Source organism: Oryctolagus cuniculus, chromosome 15, assembly GCF_964237555.1.
Source record: "Oryctolagus cuniculus chromosome 15, mOryCun1.1, whole genome shotgun sequence".
Lineage (NCBI taxonomy): Eukaryota > Metazoa > Chordata > Mammalia > Lagomorpha > Leporidae > Oryctolagus > Oryctolagus cuniculus.
The window spans coordinates 78,678,073-78,701,320 of NC_091446.1; the positions used below are offsets into that span (position 1 = coordinate 78,678,073).

Below are 23,248 nucleotides of genomic sequence, written 5' to 3' on the forward strand. Positions count from 1 at the left end.
CTAGTGGAAGTGGGGTACTTAGGCCCTCAAAGATTTGATGAATAAACGATAACGAGCCTGTGAGTTCACACATTGAAAGGAAAGCTTTATCTGATTAAATTCAGTGTAGGAAGTGCTGGTTTCCTTTTTTTTTAAATGAAATAAAAAATACAGCTAGTTTGAAGAATAGCTTGATGGTAAATCAGATTTTTTAAAATTTTTCAAATGCTGTTTGTATATCCTCTGTGTTTCTCCCCCATTTTTCACTGTCAAGAAGTAAGGTATAGACAAAGGGATCTGTAAGTTACATATAGGCCTTAATACTAAAGGTATACAAATACTAACACACTTTGAAAAAATAACCTCATTTCCAAGAAAATACAGAACAGATCCAACATGGCTGAATAGGGTATAGCAACAATAATATGTTGCACGTTGCGGCCATCTGGGGAGTGAACCCGGGAAAGGAAGACCTTTCTCTCTGTCTCTCCCTCTCACTGTCTGTAACTCTACCTCTCAAATAAGTAAAATCTTGAAAGAAAATTCATGTGGAATCACAAAAGGCCACAAACAGTTGGAGTGATCTGGAACAAGAAAACCCAACCTGGATGAATCATAATGCTCGATTTCAAAGTATTCTACAAAGTTACAGTAATTAACACAGCTTAGTAATGGCATAAAATCCAACGCGTAGCTCAATGGGACAGACGAGAGAGCCCAGAATTTAATCTGCATACAGACAGCCAGCTGACTTCTGACAAAAGTGCTCAGACCACACAGTGGCGTTAAGGATAATATTTTCAAAATGGCGCTGGCAAAACTGAATGCATATACGTAGAAGAACCAAAGTAGATCCATATCTCTCTTCACATACAAAAATCAACTGAAGATACATCAAGGACCCAATTTAAGACCTGACATTATGGACATTATGAGGCTGCTAGAAGAAAACGTGGGGAAACACTCAAAGACGATGGTGTGGGAACAACTTCTTGGATGGGAACCCCCGAAGCACAGGCAGCAAAAGCAAAACTAAGGAAACAGGACTATATCAAACTCAGAAACAAAGCACATGACAATTAGAGTGGAGAGACGTACAGCAGAACGGAAAAAATAGTTGCAGGGGATTAATATCCCAAATACACATGCAACTTAAAAAAGTCAACAACAACAAAATCAATCCAGTTCGGAAATGGAAAAGGACTTCAAGAGACAATTCTCAGAAAGAAGAAATACAAATACAAATGGCAAACAACCATATGAAAAAATGCTCAACATCTCCAGGCTTCAGGGAAACTCACATCAAAACCACAATGAGGTATCTCCTTACCCCTATTAGAATGGCTGAAATCCAAACAACAGAGGAACAAGTGCTGGCATGGATGTGGGGAAAGGGGAACACTTAGACGCTGCTGGGAGGAATCTCAGGGAATCGAACAGAAAGAAATGTTTGTGTGTATCAGTACTGATGCGAATACAGTTCGTAAAACTTTGTTTTATGCCTTTGTGAAACCGATGGTTAAAAATGTTATCCTACCACAGTTTCAATGATCTACAGCTACTTAAAGATTTACCACAGAGGGATGAAACGCTCATTTCTCCGTTCAATTACTGTTTACACTCGGTGTCTATAGTCTCACTAAACTGGTATAATTTTGTTTTTTACTCGCTAAACTTATCTAGTGAAGTATTAAGCCTTTTTACTGTAATGTAATTTGAAAACTGGCTCAAAATCTAAACCAAAGACAGAAAGAAAAAGAAGAAGGAAACACAGTGGAAAGGAGAAAGGGGGAGGGAGGAAGGCAATATCATGGTGTTCTTACAGCTGTGTCTACAAAACACACTGAGTCTGCTAAACACTAATTAAAAGAAAAAAAGTAAAGACATACAAAGAAAACCGACGCACATCCATTTGTTCCCCACATCACCGCTTACCCATTTGCCAAACAAACTGCAAAAACGCAGTACAGAACTAAGAAAATAAGGTACATTCAATAAGTAAGAATTATTGAAATGTATTAACTATAAACAGGATATGGTAAAAAAAAAAAAGCTACATCACGAAGCTCCACAGAGTACCAAAGTATTTACATAAAATGTGTGTACACATGAAAAAGGTAAAGAGTATATGCAGAGAAATAAATATATGAAGGAAATGAAATTAAAACACATTGTAAGTTCTTAATTTCCTTTTTTAAACTGTTGCTAAACTGTCATGGTTTTTCGAATTCAGAGGGACAAGGATTTGAAATCTTGGTTACCAAGCCAATTAAGGTCACCTGCATCCCAACCCTGAAGAACCCGGGTTCAGTATCCACCTCCGGCTCCTGACTCTAGCTTCCTGTTAAGGTGGATGGGGAAGGCAATTGTGATGGCTCAAGAAATCGGGGAGCTGTTTCTGGCTCCTGCGTCTACCTTCCTGTAATGTGGACCTGGAGGGCAGTGGATAGGACTCAGGCATTTGGGTACCCGTCACCCTTGCTGGGAACACGGAATGAGTTCTCCAGTCCTCAACTCAGCCAGGCTCAGGCCCAGTAGTTGTGGGAATTGGGAAGTCAACCAGCAGATGAGAATCCTCTTTATGGCTGTTTCTTGCCGTGTGTGTGTGTGTGTGTGTGTGTGCGTGTGTGCGTGTGTGCATGTACATGCATAGGTATGAGTATCTGCCTCTGAAATAAATCTTAAGAATACATAGAAACCACCCACTTTGGAAGAATTTTAACTTTAGTTGGTTAAGAGGCAAAGAGATGGAGCTCTCCCATTTACTCCCCCACTCCTTAAATGCCTGCAGCAGCTAGGACTGGGTCAGGCTAAAGTTAAGAGCCAGGAACTCAGTCTCCCATGGGGCTGACAAGTACCCAGACACTTGCCATCACCTGCTATCTCCCCAGGACACACCTCAGCAGGAAAGCTGGAATTGGAAACGATCCAGAGTTCCAATCCAGACGCTGGAACACAGGCCACAGACATCCCAAGCAGAAACTGAACTCCCACATCAAACGTGCGCCCCCAAGCATCTGACAAATGACGCCCACAGGCTGTGAGCCTAAAGCCAGGGCAAGGGGCACTCTCCAAGCTAGAGAAAACCCCCTCGCAACTGCCTGCCTAGCTTCCTTCCCCTTCATTTAGTAGATTACGACTGCTGTGACGTGTCCGGACCCAACCTGTTAATCCGTACTGCCCACCTGATGCCCACGCCACGGCCAACTCAAGCCGCCACCGCGCCCTCTCTCTCTTCTGCTGCCCAACGCAGAGCCACAGCCGCCTGCTTCACTGCCGCCCCAGCGTCACTGAGGCCCCGCCGCCTTCGCCGCGGCTGCCCATCACGTCAGCACCGCCGCCCCTACCTGCTGCTTCCTTCCCGGCCGCCCGACGCTGCTGACCCCGGACTCTGCACCAGAGCCGCCCCGCGGTATCTTTCCGCTCCGCCCCGCCCGCCACCGACCTGCGCCATCCAGAGCACCACGTCCCACGGGACGCCCACACGACAGCAGCCGCTTCCTGGCTTCCTGGTTCACTGCCGCTGCAGCCGTTGCCAGCGAACACTGAGGCTTCCGGCCTAGGAAGTCCCAGGCTTCAGTTAGGCCGAGGCACAGCCGCACTTCCCCGCCCAGGACGTCCGACCCGGAGCCGCCACCGCCGCCTCTATCCCCGCCACGCTTCACCGCCGCCTCTATCCCCGCCACCCCTCACCGCCGCTGCCGCCGCCTCCTTCGCCGCACTTCCCAGGGCTACACTCACACCGTCCCCACCTACCTCTGCTTCCTCGCAGACCTCCGACTTCTCAGACCGCCGCCGCCACTTCCTTCCTCACCGCTGCCGCCGATGAACTTAGCTGCCACGCCCACGACGTCGAACGCGACCCCGACGCTACGCACGCTGGCGCCGACGCCGACACCGACGCCATACACGACGTTACAACGCAGACGCTGTCACAGATGCAGTGTCAGTGAGCGTCAGCGTCAAAGCGTCCTGTACGGCGTCGGCGTCAGCGTCGGCGTCGGCGTCAGCGTGCGTAGCGTCGGCGTCAGCGTCGGCGCCAGCGTGCGTAGCGTCGGGGTCGCGTTCGACGTCGTGGGCGTGGCAGCTAAGTTCATCGGCGGCAGCGGTGAGGAAGGAAGTGGCGGCGGCGGTCTGAGAAGTCGGAGGTCTGCGAGGAAGCAGAGGTAGGTGGGGACGGTGTGAGTGTAGCCCTGGGAAGTGCGGCGAAGGAGGCGGCGGCAGCGGCGGTGAGGGGTGGCGGGGATAGAGGCGGCGGTGAGGCGTGGCGGGGATAGAGGCGGCGGTGGCGGCTCCGGGTCGGACGTCCTGGGCGGGGAAGTGCGGCTGTGCCTCGGCCTAACTGAAGCCTGGGACTTCCTAGGCCGGAAGCCTCAGTGTTCGCTGGCAACGGCTGCAGCGGCAGTGAACCAGGAAGCCAGGAAGCGGCTGCTGTCGTGTGGGCGTCCCGTGGGACGTGGTGCTCTGGATGGCGCAGGTCGGTGGCGGGCGGGGCGGAGCGGAAAGATACCGCGGGGCGGCTCTGGTGCAGAGTCCGGGGTCAGCAGCGTCGGGCGGCCGGGAAGGAAGCAGCAGGTAGGGGTGGCGGTGCTGACGTGATGGGCAGCCGCGGCGAAGGCGGCGGGGCCTCAGTGACGCTGGGGCGGCAGTGAAGCAGGCGGCTGTGGCTCTGCGTTGGGCAGCAGAAGAGAGAGAGGGCGCGGTGGCGGCTTGAGTTGGCCGTGGCGTGGGCATCAGGTGGGCAGTACGGATTAACAGGTTGGGTCCGGACACGTCACAGCAGTCGTAATCTACTAAATGAAGGGGAAGGAAGCTAGGCAGGCAGTTGCGAGGGGGTTTTCTCTAGCTTGGAGAGTGCCCCTTGCCCTGGCTTTAGGCTCACAGCCTGTGGGCGTCATTTGTCAGATGCTTGGGGGCGCACGTTTGATGTGGGAGTTCAGTTTCTGCTTGGGGTGTCTGTGGCCTGTGTTCCAGCGTCTGGATTGGAACTCTGGATCGTTTCCAATTCCAGCTTTCCTGCTGAGGTGTGTCCTGGGGAGATAGCAGGTGATGGCAAGTGTCTGGGTACTTGTCAGCCCCATGGGAGACTGAGTTCCTGGCTCTTAACTTTAGCCTGACCCAGTCCTAGCTGCTGCAGGCATTTAAGGAGTGGGGGAGTAAATGGGAGAGCTCCATCTCTTTGCCTCTTAACCAACTAAAGTTAAAATTCTTCCAAAGTGGGTGGTTTCTATGTATTCTTAAGATTTATTTCAGAGGCAGATATTCATACCCATGCATGTACATGCACACACGCACACACGCACACACACACACACACACACACACGGCAAGAAACAGCCATAAAGAGGATTCTCATCTGCTGGTTGACTTCCCAATTCCCACAACTACTGGGCCTGAGCCTGGCTGAGTTGAGGACTGGAGAACTCATTCCGTGTTCCCAGCAAGGGTGACGGGTACCCAAATGCCTGAGTCCTATCCACTGCCCTCCAGGTCCACATTACAGGAAGGTAGACGCAGGAGCCAGAAACAGCTCCCCGATTTCTTGAGCCATCACAATTGCCTTCCCCATCCACCTTAACAGGAAGCTAGAGTCAGGAGCCGGAGGTGGATACTGAACCCGGGTTCTTCAGGGTTGGGATGCAGGTGACCTTAATTGGCTTGGTAACCAAGATTTCAAATCCTTGTCCCTCTGAATTCGAAAAACCATGACAGTTTAGCAACAGTTTAAAAAAGGAAATTAAGAACTTACAATGTGTTTTAATTTCATTTCCTTCATATATTTATTTCTCTGCATATACTCTTTACCTTTTTCATGTGTACACACATTTTATGTAAATACTTTGGTACTCTGTGGAGCTTCGTGATGTAGCTTTTTTTTTTTTACCATATCCTGTTTATAGTTAATACATTTCAATAATTCTTACTTATTGAATGTACCTTATTTTCTTAGTTCTGTACTGCGTTTTTGCAGTTTGTTTGGCAAATGGGTAAGCGGTGATGTGGGGAACAAATGGATGTGCGTTGGTTTTCTTTGTATGTCTTTACTTTTTTTCTTTTAATTAGTGTTTAGCAGACTCAGTGTGTTTTGTAGACACAGCTGTAAGAACACCATGATATTGCCTTCCTCCCTCCCCCTTTCTCCTTTCCACTGTGTTTCCTTCTTCTTTTTCTTTCTGTCTTTGGTTTAGATTTTGAGCCAATTTTCAAATTACATTACAGTAAAAAGGCTTAATACTTCACTAGATAAGTTTAGCGAGTAAAAAACAAAATTATACCAGTTTAGTGAGACTATAGACACCGAGTGTAAACAGTAATTGAACGGAGAAATGAGCGTTTCATCCCTCTGTGGTAAATCTTTAAGTAGCTGTAGATCATTGAAACTGTGGTAGGATAACATTTTTAACCATCGGTTTCACAAAGGCATAAAACAAAGTTTTACAAACTGTATTCGCATCAGTACTGATACACACAAACATTTCTTTCTGTTCGATTCCCTGAGATTCCTCCCAGCAGCGTCTAAGTGTTCCCCTTTCCCCACATCCATGCCAGCACTTGTTCCTCTGTTGTTTGGATTTCAGCCATTCTAATAGGGGTAAGGAGATACCTCATTGTGGTTTTGATGTGAGTTTCCCTGAAGCCTGGAGATGTTGAGCATTTTTTCATATGGTTGTTTGCCATTTGTATTTGTATTTCTTCTTTCTGAGAATTGTCTCTTGAAGTCCTTTTCCATTTCCGAACTGGATTGATTTTGTTGTTGTTGACTTTTTTAAGTTGCATGTGTATTTGGGATATTAATCCCCTGCAACTATTTTTTCCGTTCTGCTGTACGTCTCTCCACTCTAATTGTCATGTGCTTTGTTTCTGAGTTTGATATAGTCCTGTTTCCTTAGTTTTGCTTTTGCTGCCTGTGCTTCAGGGGTTCCCATCCAAGAAGTTGTTCCCACACCATCGTCTTTGAGTGTTTCCCCACGTTTTCTTCTAGCAGCCTCATAATGTCCATAATGTCAGGTCTTAAATTGGGTCCTTGATGTATCTTCAGTTGATTTTTGTATGTGAAGAGAGATATGGATCTACTTTGGTTCTTCTACGTATATGCATTCAGTTTTGCCAGCGCCATTTTGAAAATATTATCCTTAACGCCACTGTGTGGTCTGAGCACTTTTGTCAGAAGTCAGCTGGCTATCTGTATGCAGATTAAATTCTGGGCTCTCTCGTCTGTCCCATTGAGCTACGTGTTGGATTTTATGCCATTACTAAGCTGTGTTAATTACTGTAACTTTGTAGAATACTTTGAAATCGAGCATTATGATTCATCCAGGTTGGGTTTTCTTGTTCCAGATCACTCCAACTGTTTGTGGCCTTTTGTGATTCCACATGAATTTTCTTTCAAGATTTTACTTATTTGAGAGGTAGAGTTACAGACAGTGAGAGGGAGAGACAGCGAGAAAGGTCTTCCTTTCCCTGGTTCACTCCCCAGATGGCCGCAACGTGCAACATATTATTGTTGCTATACCCTATTCAGCCATGTTGGATCTGTTCTGTATTTTCTTGGAAATGAGGTTATTTTTTCAAAGTGTGTTAGTATTTGTATACCTTTAGTATTAAGGCCTATATGTAACTTACAGATCCCTTTGTCTATACCTTACTTCTTGACAGTGAAAAATGGGGGAGAAACACAGAGGATATACAAACAGCATTTGAAAAATTTAAAAAAATCTGATTTACCATCAAGCTATTCTTCAAACTAGCTGTATTTTTTATTTCATTTAAAAAAAGGAAACCAGCACTTCCTACACTGAATTTAATCAGATAAAGCTTTCCTTTCAATGTGTGAACTCACAGGCTCGTTATCGTTTATTCATCAAATCTTTGAGGGCCTAAGTACCCCACTTCCACTAGTAGCTCTTCAGAAATTCACATTTTTGCAGGTGAATCACACAAAACGATGTTTTTGGTATAGTCTTGTGAATAAGTATGGATTCTCTGTATAAATTTTCTTGGGTGGCGGATAACTAAGTGGGAGTGTGGAGCAGAGAGAATCAATTCTTTTTCAGTTTCCTGTGGGCGCATTTCCTTTTATTAAATTATAATCAGTCAGAATTTTATTAAATTATAATCAGTCAGAAGCATGGGGACGTGAGCAACTGCTTGCTTTAGTTTTGAGTAATGCATCTCTGTAGAATCAACAGGTGCAGTGGCATACAGGAAAGGACTTTGGAGACCAGAACAGTGTCTTCCTCTAAATGAGTTCATTGTTTGTATCAGCACAGTATTCTTGTGCACTAAGTTTACACTACTTTTGTCATATGCTGTTTTTTTCTATTCGTCCTACATTTTAAATTGAAATGTTTCTTGTATTTTTTTAGTATTCTTTAAGTTCCTTATTTTGGTGAAATTATTAAGTGGACACCTTTAGATTTTCCTAACATCTTGTGGCTCCATAGACACTCTATGGTATTTTAATTGATTTTCAGTCTTTTTTTCTATTGACACTGGCAGTTTTGCACAGACACTATGATATGTTCTTGGTGCATTAATAGGTTGGCTTGAAAGTCCATGATGCATCAGTTGTTTTTGCGCAAATTTGCATTTTTAAAAACAAGCATTCATAGTAGAACTGGATTGTTATTTTTCAATTTGTTATCTTCTGTGGAATAGAAACCACCAAAACAGGTAGTGAAATACGCTTTTGCATTTTTTATGCACCTTAGGTTCTTGTTGTCTAGAATTGTCACAAAAGCCTTGTAGCATTTTAATGATTGGGTAAATTGAAGAAAAGTGAGATTGTCACGCTTAGGGAAAATACAAGTTTTCTTTAACTGTGCATCTCAGTATTCAGTGTGTATGTTGATCAACTGAGGGTCTTGTTAACATGCATATTCTGCTTAGCACTCCAGGGCTGGGGCCCAAAACTCTGCCTTTGAACAAGATCCCAGGTGACGGCCATGCTGCTGGCTTCGTTTGAATATACAAATTAGTGTAAACTGTGAGTTCATTTCTGGTAGCCTCATTTGACAATGATGTGAAATCAACCTCAGTGTTTTTTTAGCCTAATATACCCAAAGTACTATCATTTCAACATTTAATTGATATGCTGAAAACTGTTAAGAGATTTCTTTAGTGTTTTTGGACCAAAGTGTTTAAAATCCAATGTATATTTTGCATTTACAGCCCATTTCAGCTTGGACTAGTCACGTGTAGTGTGTCCAGCATGTCACCCAGGATTGGTAGTGGCCACCTGCTGGGCCAGTACAGTGCTGGAGTATACTATCTAGATCAGCCACTCCCTTGTGGTTCTATAAAAAAAAGTTTCATGTGCCTCATTTCTGCTCTACTCTATTTATGCAAAGCAAGGTCGGGATTGATGGGACACCTTGAGTTATAGGGTGCAGCTCGTTTTAATTTTATTCTTTGTAAGTGCACATTCATTATAGAAGACTTGGACAATACAGGGAATGGAGGAAAAATCAAATTACATCAAATCCGGTCATTGAGTCAATTGCTACTTTTCCCCAGGAGGAAATTTTTATGCCATGAAGTACTAGGGTTGTATAAAACCTTTCCAGATCACTTTATAAAACTTGTTTTATACACTTGTATTTAGTATTTACATAGTGGATTCAGCAGAAGGTTGATGTTGACAGTGTCAGTCTGAGAGGACTGACCAGGAGTACTTTTAGTGTTCAGGGAATAGTAATACTTACCTTTACCCTTAACTAATATGTGATGTAATCTTTTAGTTAGGTTTAAGTTTGAGTACCTCTACTTGGACGACACTGGGCACACTCCTGCGTTTTTGTATATGTTTTCTTGGGAGTGTTACAGATTTGACTGACATCCTGTATATATAATACTTTTAAAGCAGTTAGTTAAATGCTTGGTCATTAATGCCATAAATTATTAGATATACTCTTACTCAACTGGATGTGCAGTGTCAGGGAGCAGTCATTTGTCATTATTTGGGACACTGACACCCAATCTTGGAATATTGGAATGCCTATTTTGCAAGATCTGGTTCCACTCCCATATGCTGGGTGAGGTTGGATCACTTCCACATATGTGGTATACCTGGCTTGAATTCCTACCTTAGTTTCCCTCACCATCATCTCCCTAGACCCACAAGTAGTGTGATTTGCATATACATTAAGTAGTCGAGTTAACACCCTGGGGCCCAGCCATCTAATGCCCAGCAGTAGAACTAACGCTTGACAGCAGAGACGGTTCTACCTGCTGTTAGCAAGACATTCAGTGTGTGTATATTTGACATAGGTACGTAGTGATGGAACAAGGACAGGCGCCTCAGCCACTTTAGGTTTCTGTGACCCTTACCTTCTCTCAAGGGACCAATTGAGTCTCTCAATGTGGTGTTCTCCACCCCACCCCCTGCATTATTCCCCATGTTTGGAAGCCAGGGGGCCAAAACTTGAAAAAACTTGTATGGAGAAGGTTACCTCTGTTTACTGCCCCCCCCACCCCTAGTGCACCTAAGATATAAAAAGGTCCAGCCTATTGGGGTCTGGGCACTCTGCTGTGTATTGTGTGTGTGTGTGTGTGTGTGTTATGTGTGTGTGTGTGTGCGCGCGCTTGTGCTTGTGTGCTAGCTGTTGGTCACCCATCTCTGCGGATTTGTTTTCTTTGGATAAGCTTTGTCTGGCTGTGAGTTCGTATTCTGTCTTTTCTCTGATCTGCACCCTTTTGCTTATATTTGGTGCCCCGTGTGAGAAATAGAGGGAAGGGCCAGCATCTTGTCCCAATCTGCCGATCTCGTATTCTCTGGGTGAGAGCTGTGACCCCCCCCACCCTTCATCTGGACAAATCCTTCCCCTTTTTAGTGTCTCCACCCACCCCTAACCTTCTCTTTCCTACAATCTCCTTTTTCCCTTCTGACCTGGAAGGCCCTGAGAGACGCCTCTCCAGAACATTTTCTCACTCCCTCTTGCACTTCTCATTTGGAGCGAATTCACAGCCAGAGCCTTTGCCTGATCTCATCGCTGCATGCCCACATCGGACCTAGTTCTCAGCCCATCAGATGGGTAAGAGAGGTCACTCTCACCTCAGGCATGCTGGGGCGATGCTCGTGACCAGTTCATCCCCCCCTCGGAGGGCTTGGGTGTTTAGTTGGTTTCTATCGCTGCCTCCTGTTAGAGGACTCAGGACTTAGGTGCTCGGTTGAGGTGATTTTTTTCCCAGGGAAACCCTGCTAGAAGAACCTCTTCCCTCAGACCGTAGTTTGCTTAATCCATGGGTTCCAAATTTCAGCTCCCCTTTGGCCTGCCTCTGCAGACTTGCACAAGCTGGGCCTGAAGGGGGAGACAAAGCCAAAGCGATTATTCCACCTCAGCACGAATTTGGTGTTGTTTTTTTGTTTTTTTTTTTTTTTTTTTTTTTTGTCTCAAAATTCTCCAAGATTTTAATAACTTCACACAGAGAAAAGGCAAATGGTCAGAAGCTCCTATTCCAAGCCCTTTTCCTCCATTGGGGTCAACGTTGCTCACTCTAATTTCTCATGGAGGAAGAAGGCCTGGAGCCACCCCTTAAATCGTCAGCCTGCCCACCCCTCCTTTCTCCCACACCTGAGAAGCTGGCCTTTCAGGAACACAACCCTTTGCTCACTCCATTCCCCCTCTTTCTCTGGTGCCTCCTTTTCCCTCTCCACTGGCAACAAGGAAAGTTAGCACCCTTCCAGCCTCTTCTCCCCGGAATTCTCTTTATCCTGCTCTTCCTGAGGGAGATCAAACTCTCTGTAAGCTCTCCGTCCCTCCCTCATATCCTCCTCTCTGAGATCCTGGCCCGGGAGTGTGACCCTCCTCCCTGCCCACCCCAGGGTCCTCCCAAGCGTCCATCTGGTGATTCCTGTCTGGCCAACCCACCTGATTCCCCTTCATTAAGCCCCCCTGAGGTCAGCTTTTCTCATTCCAAGACCAAAAACCAGAGAAACACTTGGAATCTCCCCTAGAACCCTCGACTTTCCCTTCCACTGTTCTCTCAGGGATGCTGCAGCCTCTGGACCATGACCCTCTCCTTACCCTTCCCCCTGTCTGGCTCTTCCCCACTCCTGTCAGTGGCAGCCAAAACTGGCTCTTTCCTCTCTTTCTGATCTCTCCTCTCCAGTCTCCTCTGCCAGTCCCTCCCCCTGGATGTAGAAAGATAGTGTAAAGGCTAGCAGAATGTGTATTGGCTCTGGAAAGCTCTGCACCTGAGACATGCCAAGCTCCAAAGACAATGCACTGTAAACTTCAACTAGGAGCCTTTCTCACGTGTGCCCACCTTCTCAGGGTCCATGTGGTGCTCAGCACCTCCCCCAACAAGAGCTTAAGAAAGGACTCTGCCTGCTGCTCAGATGCAATGAAGCCTGACTTCAGCACCACCACCCACACTCCCACATGCCACCCTCTGTCCCACAAGCTAAGCCCCTGCTCTCTTTACGGTCCCCCCCTTTCTGTCCTAATTAAAATAGTCTTCTCTACCCGTCGCTTCCCTCCTCCTATGAACCCGAAAATCCTGAAACTTAATGTAATGGAGCTGCATCTCACACTGCTGCTCTCACATCTAAATTCTCTCTTGCACAAAGACAGAACCTCTTTTCCAGCCATCTCTAATAATATGTTTCGCAGAGCTATCAAAACAAAACAAAACAAAACAAAAAACAAAAAAACTGAGGAGCAGGGGTGAGTCCTGAGCAACTGTGTTCCAAAGAATGCTCCATGCCTAGTCGCCTTCCATCTTTTCCCCTCCCTTGTCTAGTGGCAGACAAAAATCTCTCTGCTAGTAACAAACTGTTCTGTCACTCTCCTGTACTGTGTCATATGTGTGCATGTATTGTATGTCCACATGGGAAAATTTATTAACAGCTCTCTGTTTCAGTTGGGTTACACTTGTGTTAGACATTTGAGAAGTATTTCCAACTATATGTACTCTTAACATTGGTTGAAGGCATTGGACCTTTCGGTAAATGTTTTCATAAGTTATTTGACAGCTGAAATGTTTGCTAAGTTTTCACGGGATTTTAAGTTATTGACAGTAAGCAGTCTGGAAATCTGACTTGTTCCCTCATTTCTCTAGTCTCTTCAAGATGGGGAACTGATTCTATTCTGCAGGACTCCCCATCAGGGTGTACAGTTTGATCTTCAGACCTTATATTAGACAGTTTCGATAGGGTGGTCTCAAGGTTTTGATCTTACATAGAAGAACATAGCTCTCCTCATTGGCATCATCTTACCTCACAGGAAGAATATTGTCGTAATATGCCTGTGACCGTAGATTGCTAGCTCAGGCCACCAAAGATTAGCGACGGGATTGAGCGCCCCCTTGGCTGCCATTCCTAAAGGCTGCTTCTGGGTTCTACTTTAACAGAGACCAGGAGAAAGAGGAGCGAGTGAGGCAGCAATAGCAATGTAAAGTTAGGTGGCAGGCCAGTTAATGGCCACTTTACACCATGATCTGCCATCAAGGAGACCCAGCCAGGCCAGTCCACCCTTGAATGGCACCTGTTTAGGAAATGAGGGGTCAGGGCATTGGGCAAGTAGCTGTCATGAAGAGCCCTGTCGGCTGTGACAAGAGCCAGGCCACTGGAAAACGGAACTGCCCTCGGGGTTGAAGGACTCCTGGGTCAGAACCGCAGACCCTGTTGGCCCCAGGCTAAAAAGCGTTTCCCTCTGCCCAGCTCCCAAAGTAACCACCGCCATCAGGAGGACAGCCTCGGGTCAGCACCAATCAAGGCAGATGCCACCTCTTCAATACTAACTTCCTATTCAGGCCAGCCCTCCTCCCCGGCCAACAAGGTAATGGAAGTCAACGGGGTGTCTTCCCCAAGGGGGTTCCCATCTCCCTTGCTATGTCTCATCCAGGGCTACATGTGAAGAGACAGGCAGGTCTGGACCTCACAGATTCCTTGGCCATGCCTTAAAACACACCTGCTTATTACTGAACCCCTTCTGTCAGTTTCCATTTGCATCTCAGTAGGAAAACTCCCTCCTTTCTTAGGTCCTGTAACAATGACTGTGTCCTGTGGCTTGCACCTTGTGTTTCTAATCTGCTTGTTAGACACCCTACACATGGAGTGGTCAGGCATAAACCTGTCTTCGCATTAACTGGACAGGACTCTTTCTTTCCTATATCCCCCATTGTCCTCATTTTGGCATCGTTCCCACCATGGGCAATGTTTCTGATTTGTCTTTTTATCCTCGTAATCGTTAGCTGCTATTCCTACCATGTACAACATGTACATGTTTCAGAAGCCCTTACAGGAGGCTGTGACTGCTGTATCTCGAGCCGTCACGCAGGAGCAATACAAGGCTGCTTGCTCTCTCCTTCTCCAATCAATCTGATCCAGCGTATAGATACCCTGCCCCACGTCTACACCCCGTATCAGCAGGAAGTAGCCAGAAAGAAACCAGCGCCCCGCTTCCTTATCTATACTCAAAATCAGGATTGATGGAACAAGGACAGATGTCTCAGCCATTTTAAAAAACTCCTGGTTACTCATGCCTTCTTTCAAGAGACCAGTTTCATCTCACATCCTATTGTTCTCCCCTCCACCCCCCACCGCCTGCATTCTCCCCAGGTTTGGAAGCCAGGAGGCCAAACTTGAAGAACCTGCATAGAGATGCTCGTCTCCACCTGCTACCACCCACACCCACCATTAGCCCACCTAAGATTTAAAAAGGCCCTTCCTGCTGGGGTCTGGGCCTTCTGCCACGTGTTCAGTCTGTGTGCTCGCTGGCAGTTGGTCCAACTCTGGGAGTTTCTTTTCTTTGACTAAGTTTGATCTGGCTGTGAGTTTGTATTGTGACTGCTGTGGATCTGCACCCTTTCCCCTGCATTTGGTGCCCAGTGTGAGGAGGCACTGCTCTGTTTAGTCTTTACTTCAGTGTTTGTATGACAATATGTCAGAAACAACCTGACGCTTGGCAGCTTCTGCAAGGTTCTGGCCTGTTCTGCAGTCTGTTTGGTGTGGGGAGCAACCCGGACTGGACTGAGTTACTGGAATTAAGACTTATTCTATGCATCTGCTCTCCCACAATATGGCGCTGGGAGAGGAGAAAACAGCTTCTACGCAGCTGCCTCTTGCCAACTTGAGTGATGACCTCCAGGAGCTGATCCTGCTCCTGATTGGAGGAGAGCAGCGTACTTGGCGTGTGGGCAGCCGAGTTGGGATTGGCGGAGGAGGACTATAAAAGAGGAGAGAGACGGCATGCACCAGGAACATCTAAGGGGAACATCTGAGGGAACACCTGTGCAGCCCCCGAGAGAGCCGGCCGGCGGTGTGCCGCTCCCCCACGAAGACGGGGAGCGACATAATGGTGCCGTGACTCGGATATGAAGCCTAGGCAGGGTTCTGTGTCGTTCCTCCACGAAGAGGGGGAGCGACAGTTTGGTGTGTGTGCTGGGGGGGGGGCAGTGCTGATAGTCAAAAAGCAGACTAATACTAGTAAAAATATGTTTCTCTGGGGTGTTTTGGATAGGATGCAAAGTGATGAAAAAACTTTTTTGCACTTAATGGTTGGGTTTTGAAAAATGGTTTTTTGGTTTTATTTATTTAAAAGACATAAAGGCACAGTACAGATAGTGACAGAGTGACGGGGGCCTGGGGTTCTTCCATCCACTGGTTCGCTCCCTAAATGATTGCCATTGCTAGGGCTCGCCAGAGCAAAAACCTTGAGCCTGGAATTCCATTGAGGTCTTCCGTGTTGGTGGGAGAGCTCGACTATAGAGACATCTGCTGCCTTGCTGGGCACATTAGCTGGAGGCTGGATCAGCAGTGGAACAGCTGGGACTCGAACCAGTGCCCGTATGGGATGCTGGCCTCACAGGCGGCGGTTCATCTGCTGTGCCTCAGTGCTAGCCCAAGTGAGGAGCAGGTTTGCAGACAGTTTCCGGGTTCATGGAAGTATCTACCTGTTGATTGTGAAGAGATGCATTCTGGTTTGGGATGGCTAGGGAAGTAGGAATGTAGAGTGAGATAAGTTGAAAGGAGTAGGGTTCTCTGTGACCTTCTGCCTTCTCCTGAGGTTTTCTGCTGGTTTCTGTTCCTGCTGTCTCTTGGCCCTTGGATAATCAAAAGCATTTGTGTTTAAGGCTGAATACACAAGTACCTGAATCTGTTATCATGAGACACTGAATTGACAAAGGCTACCGAGTGTTCATGCACGCAATTTCCCTTTTTAAAGCTCTAGGATTATTGATTTAAGTTTCACATGGGTTTTAAATAGAGTGTGTATGACTTTAGTTAATATTTTAGCCCTCCAAATGTCCCATTTAATTGGATCTGGACTAGTTTTATACATGCCCGCATGTAAATTTTTAAGCTTTGCTAGTTTGTTCACAGTGCATAGATTCTCACGCAGAGTTGTCATTTTGTTACCCAAGCCTAAATGTAATTTAGGTTTTAATTTGTCTCCTATTTAAGCCCAGATCTACTTTCGTTAAATCTAATTTCATGGCTTTTCCCAATTATCATATTCTTTTTATCTCTGATAAAATGAAATTTAATTGTGAAAACTGAAAGGTTTTGAAAAATAGTCACATCTTTAGATGGCACAGAGATCTCTGCCCATTGGTCAAAGTCTATATAATAAATATGTAATATAAAGCTTTTATATTGACTTCTACTTGATCTGCATTTTTCTTACAAGTACAATAAACTTTCTAATGTACTTGGTTTCATTTTTTGCTTACGAAGCTTTATGTGTCCTGCCTCTGTGTTTGCATAAGTGTTTGTAACTTTTTGTCACTCATTGACTGAAGCTATATGTGGGGACATGCCTGAAGAATGGCTTCCTTGTTGTTAAAATTTTCTTCATTTTGGCCAGCGCCGCGGCTCACTAGGCTAATCCTCCGCCTTGTGGCGCTGGCACACTGGGTTCTAGTCCCGGTCGGGGCGCCGGATTCCGTCCTGGTTGCCCCTCTTCCAGGCCAGCTCTCTGCTGTGGCCATGGAGTGCAGTGGAGGATGGCCCAAAGTACTTGGGCCCTACACTCCATGGGAGACCAGGATAAGTACCTGGCTCCTGCCATCGGATCAGCGCGATGCGCTGGCCGCAGCGCGCCGGCCGCGGCAGCCATTGGAGGGTGAACCAACGGCAAAGGAAGACCTTTCTCTCTGTCTCTCTCTCTCTCTCTGTCCACTCTGCCTGTCACAAAATTAAAAAAAAAAAAAGATTTATTCATTTGAAAGGGAGGATTACAGAGAGGCAGAGAGATTGAGAACGCTGGTTCATTCCCCAAAGGGCTGCAGTGGCCAGAGCTGTGCCGGTCCAAAGCTGGGATCCAGGGTTTCTTCTGGTCTCCCGTGTGGATGCAGGGCCCCGAGGATTTTAGCCATCTTATACTGCTTTTCCAGGTCATAGCATAGAGCTTGATTGGAAGTGGGACAGCCTGGACTCAAACCAGCACCCGTGGGGGATGCCAGCACTGCAGGCGGCGGCTTTACCAGTTTTGAAACAGCGCGGGCCCCGGGAATGGTTTCTTGAATTACGTGTGTGTGTGTGTGTGTGTGTGTGTGTGTGTGTGTTGTGTGTGTGTATGAATAATAGAGCAAGGTTTTTAATCCACTGATTCACTCGCTGGATGACCACAATGGCCAGGCCAAAGCTAGGAGCCAAGAACCCAATCCAGATCTCCCACATGGATGGCAGGAGTCCAAGCACTGGGGTTGTCTTCTGCCCTCCCAGGTGCATTAGCAGGGAGCTGAATCAGAAGCCAAAGAGCCAGGATTCAAAACCTTAAGTCCCATATGGGAAGCTGGTGTCCCAAATGCAGCTTAACCCTCTGAACCACACCTCCAGATCCACTCAGATTTATCCAGTATCAGACAGAATCTACTTTGTATTACTGATCATTAATCTCCTTTTCACACAACATTTGCACTAGTAATGTCTCAGCAAATGCTGATAAATTGGTGTTTGGAAAGCAATATGGAAATAGATCTCAAGAATGCAAGGTGCAAAAGGAAGATTGAGCCAAGGGATCAGAAGATTGTTTCTCAGGTCCATAATTTATATCCTGCAAGAAAGTAGAATTAGCAGACAACAGGTATGCCCATGTGTTACGGAGTAACCCTTCCATGTTGTCTGTTGGCAAGGGTTTTTCATGAGGGGCTTTTCCATGAGCTTTCTGAAGTTCACATGCATGGATTTAAAAAATAAATTGCACCTGCAAGTGGCCCCAAGTGATGACCTGATTGGCAACAACCAGGAGAGTCAAGATATAAGTTTGAATCAAAATGTCATCACCAACAGCCGTACATCAACTCCCAAGAGAATCATGTTAAGAAAAAGACTCAATTTAAGCTCAAGTCCTAGTCCAAAACTGATTAACGAAAAGGTGAATTGCTCAGGAATGAAACCAGAAGCATGCAATATATTTCAATATGTGAAAAAAATTGCACCAAAGTAAATATGTAAATGTCATTTTCCACAAACTTCAGCAAATACTCTTGTACTTTTAATTGTTTTAATCTTTGTTGGAACATAAGCTCTCTGAGAAGGCAGAACATTTTGTTTTGTTCAACAGGGTGTTAGAAGTGCCTAGCACATAGTGTGTGCTCATAAACATCTGTCAGCTTTATTGAAACACAGAATTAGCCCCAAGCCTCGCGTTAAACACAGTTAGTTAGATGGTTCTATATTGAAAAACAGTGCAGTCCTAGGTGCAGAAAGAAATTTGTTCCAATTTTCTAATCTCGTGTAACAAGTCATCCCAGACGTTGTGGTTTAAATGGTACTTATTAATTTCCCAGTATTTGGGGGATGGCTGGGTGGTTCTTACTTGGAGTTCTTGTGTGTATAGTCTGGTGGTGGCTGGGCTGATGGTTCCTTCATCATGAGGCTGTTGAAAGCTGGCAGAAAGTAACCATTTCTTCCTCCAGGTGGTGTCTCCACTTGGCTCACTTCTGCTTCCTCACAACATGGGCAGTAGGAGTGATTTCTTACACCATAGCTGGATCCCCATAGAGCCAGTGTTAGGAGAGGCCCAGGTGGCAGCTGTCTTGCTGCCTTAGAAGCCTTAAGATCATTTATGCATGTTCCAGGAAGGAAAGGATTCATCTACTCACAGGATGTTAAACTCATGATGTTATTGACAAAGTGACCTTCTGAACAGAATGCCATGGAAAATATGGAGCAAATAGTGTTGAACGGTAATTAAGAGTGAAACGGTGTGTCTGGTTAGGTTGCCTTGGGCAAGCCCTGACTTCACCATACACCAGTTCTCTTTGACACATCTTGGCCATTTCAGGTTCAGTTTCTCACCCATAATAATGAATAAGCCCATTCAAATTGCATCGTTAGATTATTCTGCCATTAGGCATGTTTTGGTGGAACATTTTGAGACTCATTGTAAAAGGAACATGGAAGCTAACATAATCAAACTAATTTGGAATATTGTTTTTCTTGTCACTTTGACCACTAAATAACTCTAAAAGTGGAATGAACCAGTGATTGGTTGGTCTTAAGTTTTAGGAATGTAGGGAGATGATCCTTCTTGTCTTTGGCCTTGGGTGCATGCATTACGGTGCAAAAATGCTGCAAAATCATCCCATCCCTGACTTTCTTGAAGTTTACTATTAGATAAATTTATTACAGATCAGTCCTTACTGATATTTAGATCTCTGTTCTTTAATGCTAGAAGTGTACTCCTCAGTGAGCCTGAAGAAAATTCTACTTCTTTGCAATGAATTCTGCTACCACTCCAGATTCATCCTGTTAGCCATCTGATGCAACGTTGAATGAGTTTTCTGAATCAATGCTGGTTTCTTGGAAGCCGAACCATGTAAAGGCTTTCAAAGTTAGAACCTGTACCTATTGTTCTTATGAAGCCAGGCAGGGTCCGTTGATTGGCTTCTGGATAAGTGAAAGTGAAGAATTTGGAGATTGCTTTTGGGACCATTTCCTAATCTTATGCCGAAGCATCAGTTCTGTTTGTCCTGAGGTTATTTCAGGTAGTTAATAGATCTGCGTTCTCTTCATTTCACTTGATCTTAGACAGCAAGGCATTCTGATTGTTGAGCGTTACTGTGTTTTTATCTTTTTTCTTGTTATCTCTACATTCTTCTGTAATGATGGAGTGTCAGAAGAGGCTCACCGAAATAAAAATCAAAGGACTGTTTTCATTTTCTAGTACTACCTTGTAGATCGTCTGTTCACATAACCATCAGTATTCCACCTTCTTCTTGGCATATTATGAGGGAACCATGAAAGGTTTTAAAAACTCATAAGAGCATTCAAGTGCAAGTCATTCTTAACAATGGAAAGGAGATAGATGTTGTTGTTTTCCAGTTCTGAAGAAGGTAGACTTCCAAAATGTTTAAGGTGTGCTGGGAATATTATAGGAGATGAAGATCGACTTTTCTGCACCTGGTCGTGAATGTTTTTCAGACCAAGGATGTGATTTCTGTTCCTCCCGCCTCGTTCTTTTAAATGCTGTAGTCGTTTTCAGTCTTCCTCAGTGAATGTTCTTACTCCCATCTCCCCATACGTTCCACCCAGTATCCGTGTTGACCCACATTTTTTTGCCTTTAAAGAGAGTTACCATCAAGGAGGATGAGCAGACCAGAGTCATTGTTGTGGCCAGATTCATGAGGAGTGGTAGGAATCTAAATGATAATTGTGTACACACAGGTCACCATGGGTGCCTTGTGAATAGTATTTCCAATGTGGAATGAAGAGCATTACAGTCTTTTGATAGAACACAACACAACCAGAGTACTCAGATACAGTTGTCTCTAGAGATTCACATGTGGGAACTTACCACAAGAAGTGGTAGAAAAATGTGACTGCAAGGTCTTAGTGTAGGCTTTGAAAGTAACGTTCACAGTCATTTCAGTGTTGCTGATGGGAAAATTACTCATGAGGATACGCAGCATTTAGAATGAGTATTTTATAAAACCTAGTAACTCAAATTTCGAGACAATTTGTGATGCAGGAGTCATTCCAAGTATTATATTGTCGTTGTCCATTCATGGAGACGTGCATGGAATCAGGAGCCTGAAAAGAGTGATGGTCTCTTTAAGATCCTTCAGTGGGGCAACCAAACTTTGCTTTCATTATGGAAACAGTTGTAAAGGACAGTTTCTTACTTCCCAAATTTCGTGTCATGGGGCTTCTTATTCATGTCAGTCATGAACTCTGGGAAGTGACAACAATCCCAGTTGTGAGTAAAAGGCCCATGGAAGTGACACAGATTTGGGAAAGCCGAGAATTTGTTTGGAAGTTGAGATAAAGAATGGACTCTGGGTATATCAGATGTTTCATACTTTGTTTTTAAAAACAGAATAGTTAACGTGTTTGTAGGAATAGATAGCATGTGAGGATTCAAACTTGACAACACACGTTAGATGTTTTTGTAAAAGCTGCTTTGGTTTTCAGTCGTTTACTCTATTTCACTGCCTTTCCACTCTTGTAAATTAACTATTCAACTGCTACACAGTCTTTATAACTTTATGTTTTACATAATTATAGTCTGTGCTGCTTCATAGTAAGACTGTACTCCACCCAAATTAGAAGCAGTCGAAGAAATTAATTCAATAGCAGTCAAATTCACGTAAGTGAATGCTGGAGGCTCAAGGATGTGTAAGTACTGATTTTGTGCTGCTGGCACAAAACTTCTCTTTATTTGTATTATTAGAAGGATATAGTATAAGTCTTTGTTAATGAAATCCTCAGAAAGGAGGTGATTAAATAGAACTAAGTACTTCCTCAACATACATACCACTTACTTGCTGATCGGTATCGGGAAATACTGAAACTGGCTTCTCATGAAACTTTTGGTCCCGGGGAACAAGGTCTTGTAGGTCCATCTTATTAAAGATTTGTTTAGTTGAAAGGCAGAGTTGACAGGGAGATCTTCCATCTGCTACTTCACTCCCCAAATGTCCACAATGGAAAGCGTTAGGCCAGGCCAAAGGCAGAAGCCTGGAACTGCATCCGGGTCTCCCAAAGTGGTGCATGGACCCAAACACTTAGGCCTCATCAACTGCTTTCACTGGCAGATTAGCAGGGAGATGGAATGAAGTGGAGCATTGGGACTCGAACCTGTGCTCACATGGGATGCTGGCATTGTGGGCTGCGGCTTAACTGACCGTGCCATAGTGCCAGGTCATATCAGGCCCATTTCTAAAACATTGGAGATCTTTTGGGAAGATCACTTCGGTCAGACCTGCTCGGTAAAGCAATCCCAACAGAGTTCCTTTCCTCTGCTGCTTCACTGCTCGACTGCCTGCAACTGCTGGGGCTGGGCCAGGCCAAAGCTAGGAGCCGGGAACTCAGTCCAAGCCTCCCACGTTGGAGGAAGGGAACCAGATGATTGAGTCAACATCTACTGCCTCCATGTGTGTGCATTAGCAGGAAATTGAATCGAAACTGGTGCTTGGTCATGTATGGAATTTGGATTTCAAACCAGGATTTGGTTCCCAACTGCATCACGTACTCTAATCTGTCATTAAAAATGTTGTAATCTGTGTATGCCTTCATTCTCCTTCTGTTTTCTCCGTTGCAGCCTTACACTTCTAGTCATCTACGAGACCCTCATCCACCCAGTTTCCACCATTGCACCACCATCCCTCCTACTCTATGTTAGCTTCAACCTACTTGAGGGCCTACATACTTGCCTCCCACTCTGTCCTCTCTGTATATCCTCCCATTCCTTCTGGCCCACCACGTTGGACTCACTTTCCTCGTAACCTCGAACCCTTGGGGAGAGCCTCAGGTGGCCACTGGGCTCACAGCCCAAGAATGTCCAGAAGATTCTACTTGTTCTTCCTTCCTCATTGTACCCCCCACCCCATCCCAGCTTAGGTGGCAACTAAGGCAGGGATGCCTGTGCCTACCCATCTTCCAAGACTCCCTGTAGCACCTGCTCCTCAGCTGTCTACCTGGCCAGCCTGCACCCTTCCTTGGAGCTCTAGAGCCCCTCAGACCAGGATGGTTTCAGGCCCTTGCTGGGTGGGAGCTCATCCACCTACCCCTCTGGATGGGCAGTGGTTGTAGGTTTTGAGGCCACAGTGCATTTGGTATTATGTACTAGGAGCATAAGGACTACTAGCTGCATGGAGCTGAGGTCAACAGTGGGCTCCCAGCCATGTCCACCTTCTCAGTGGCCCCATAGCCGTGTATGGTGGCATCTCCAGCAATACACCGCCCCTCCCATCAGTGAGCAGACAGCCTCACGGGCTCCTGAGGGACCACGGCCACCAGCAGGTATGGTCTCTTATGTTTATTTATCTCTCTCTCTCTCTCTCTCTCTCTCTCTCTGTGTGTGTGTGTGTGATTTTT

At 45.6% G+C, this 23,248-nt stretch overlaps 1 protein-coding gene and 1 long non-coding RNA gene across 55 annotated transcripts in view; one reads left to right on the top strand and one right to left on the bottom strand.

Moving 5' to 3' along the window:
* LOC127484189 (uncharacterized) overlaps positions 1-3,977 on the bottom strand; it is a 32,588-nt gene extending 28,611 nt beyond the window's left edge. For 4 of the 5 annotated variants that reach the window (XR_011382520.1, XR_011382516.1, XR_011382517.1 and 1 more), the window contains exons 1-2: positions 3,736-3,977; positions 3,165-3,538 (exon numbers count right to left, since the gene is read on the bottom strand). This is a non-coding gene — a long non-coding RNA (uncharacterized lncRNA). The remainder of the gene's footprint in view (positions 1-3,164; positions 3,539-3,735) is intronic. The other variant, XR_011382518.1, reaches the window with a different exon arrangement.
* LOC100350807 (uncharacterized) overlaps positions 3,747-23,248 on the top strand; it is a 110,217-nt gene continuing 90,715 nt past the window's right edge. For 9 of the 50 annotated variants that reach the window (XM_070058037.1, XM_070058038.1, XM_070058039.1 and 6 more), the window contains exons 1-3: positions 3,790-4,145; positions 4,343-4,456; positions 13,643-13,760. In XM_070058037.1, coding sequence (XP_069914138.1) covers positions 3,805-4,145; positions 4,343-4,456; positions 13,643-13,760 — 573 coding nt within the window. In that variant the 5' untranslated portion in view covers positions 3,790-3,804. The other 41 variants (XM_070058050.1, XM_070058034.1, XM_070058036.1 and 38 more) reach the window with 21 other exon arrangements.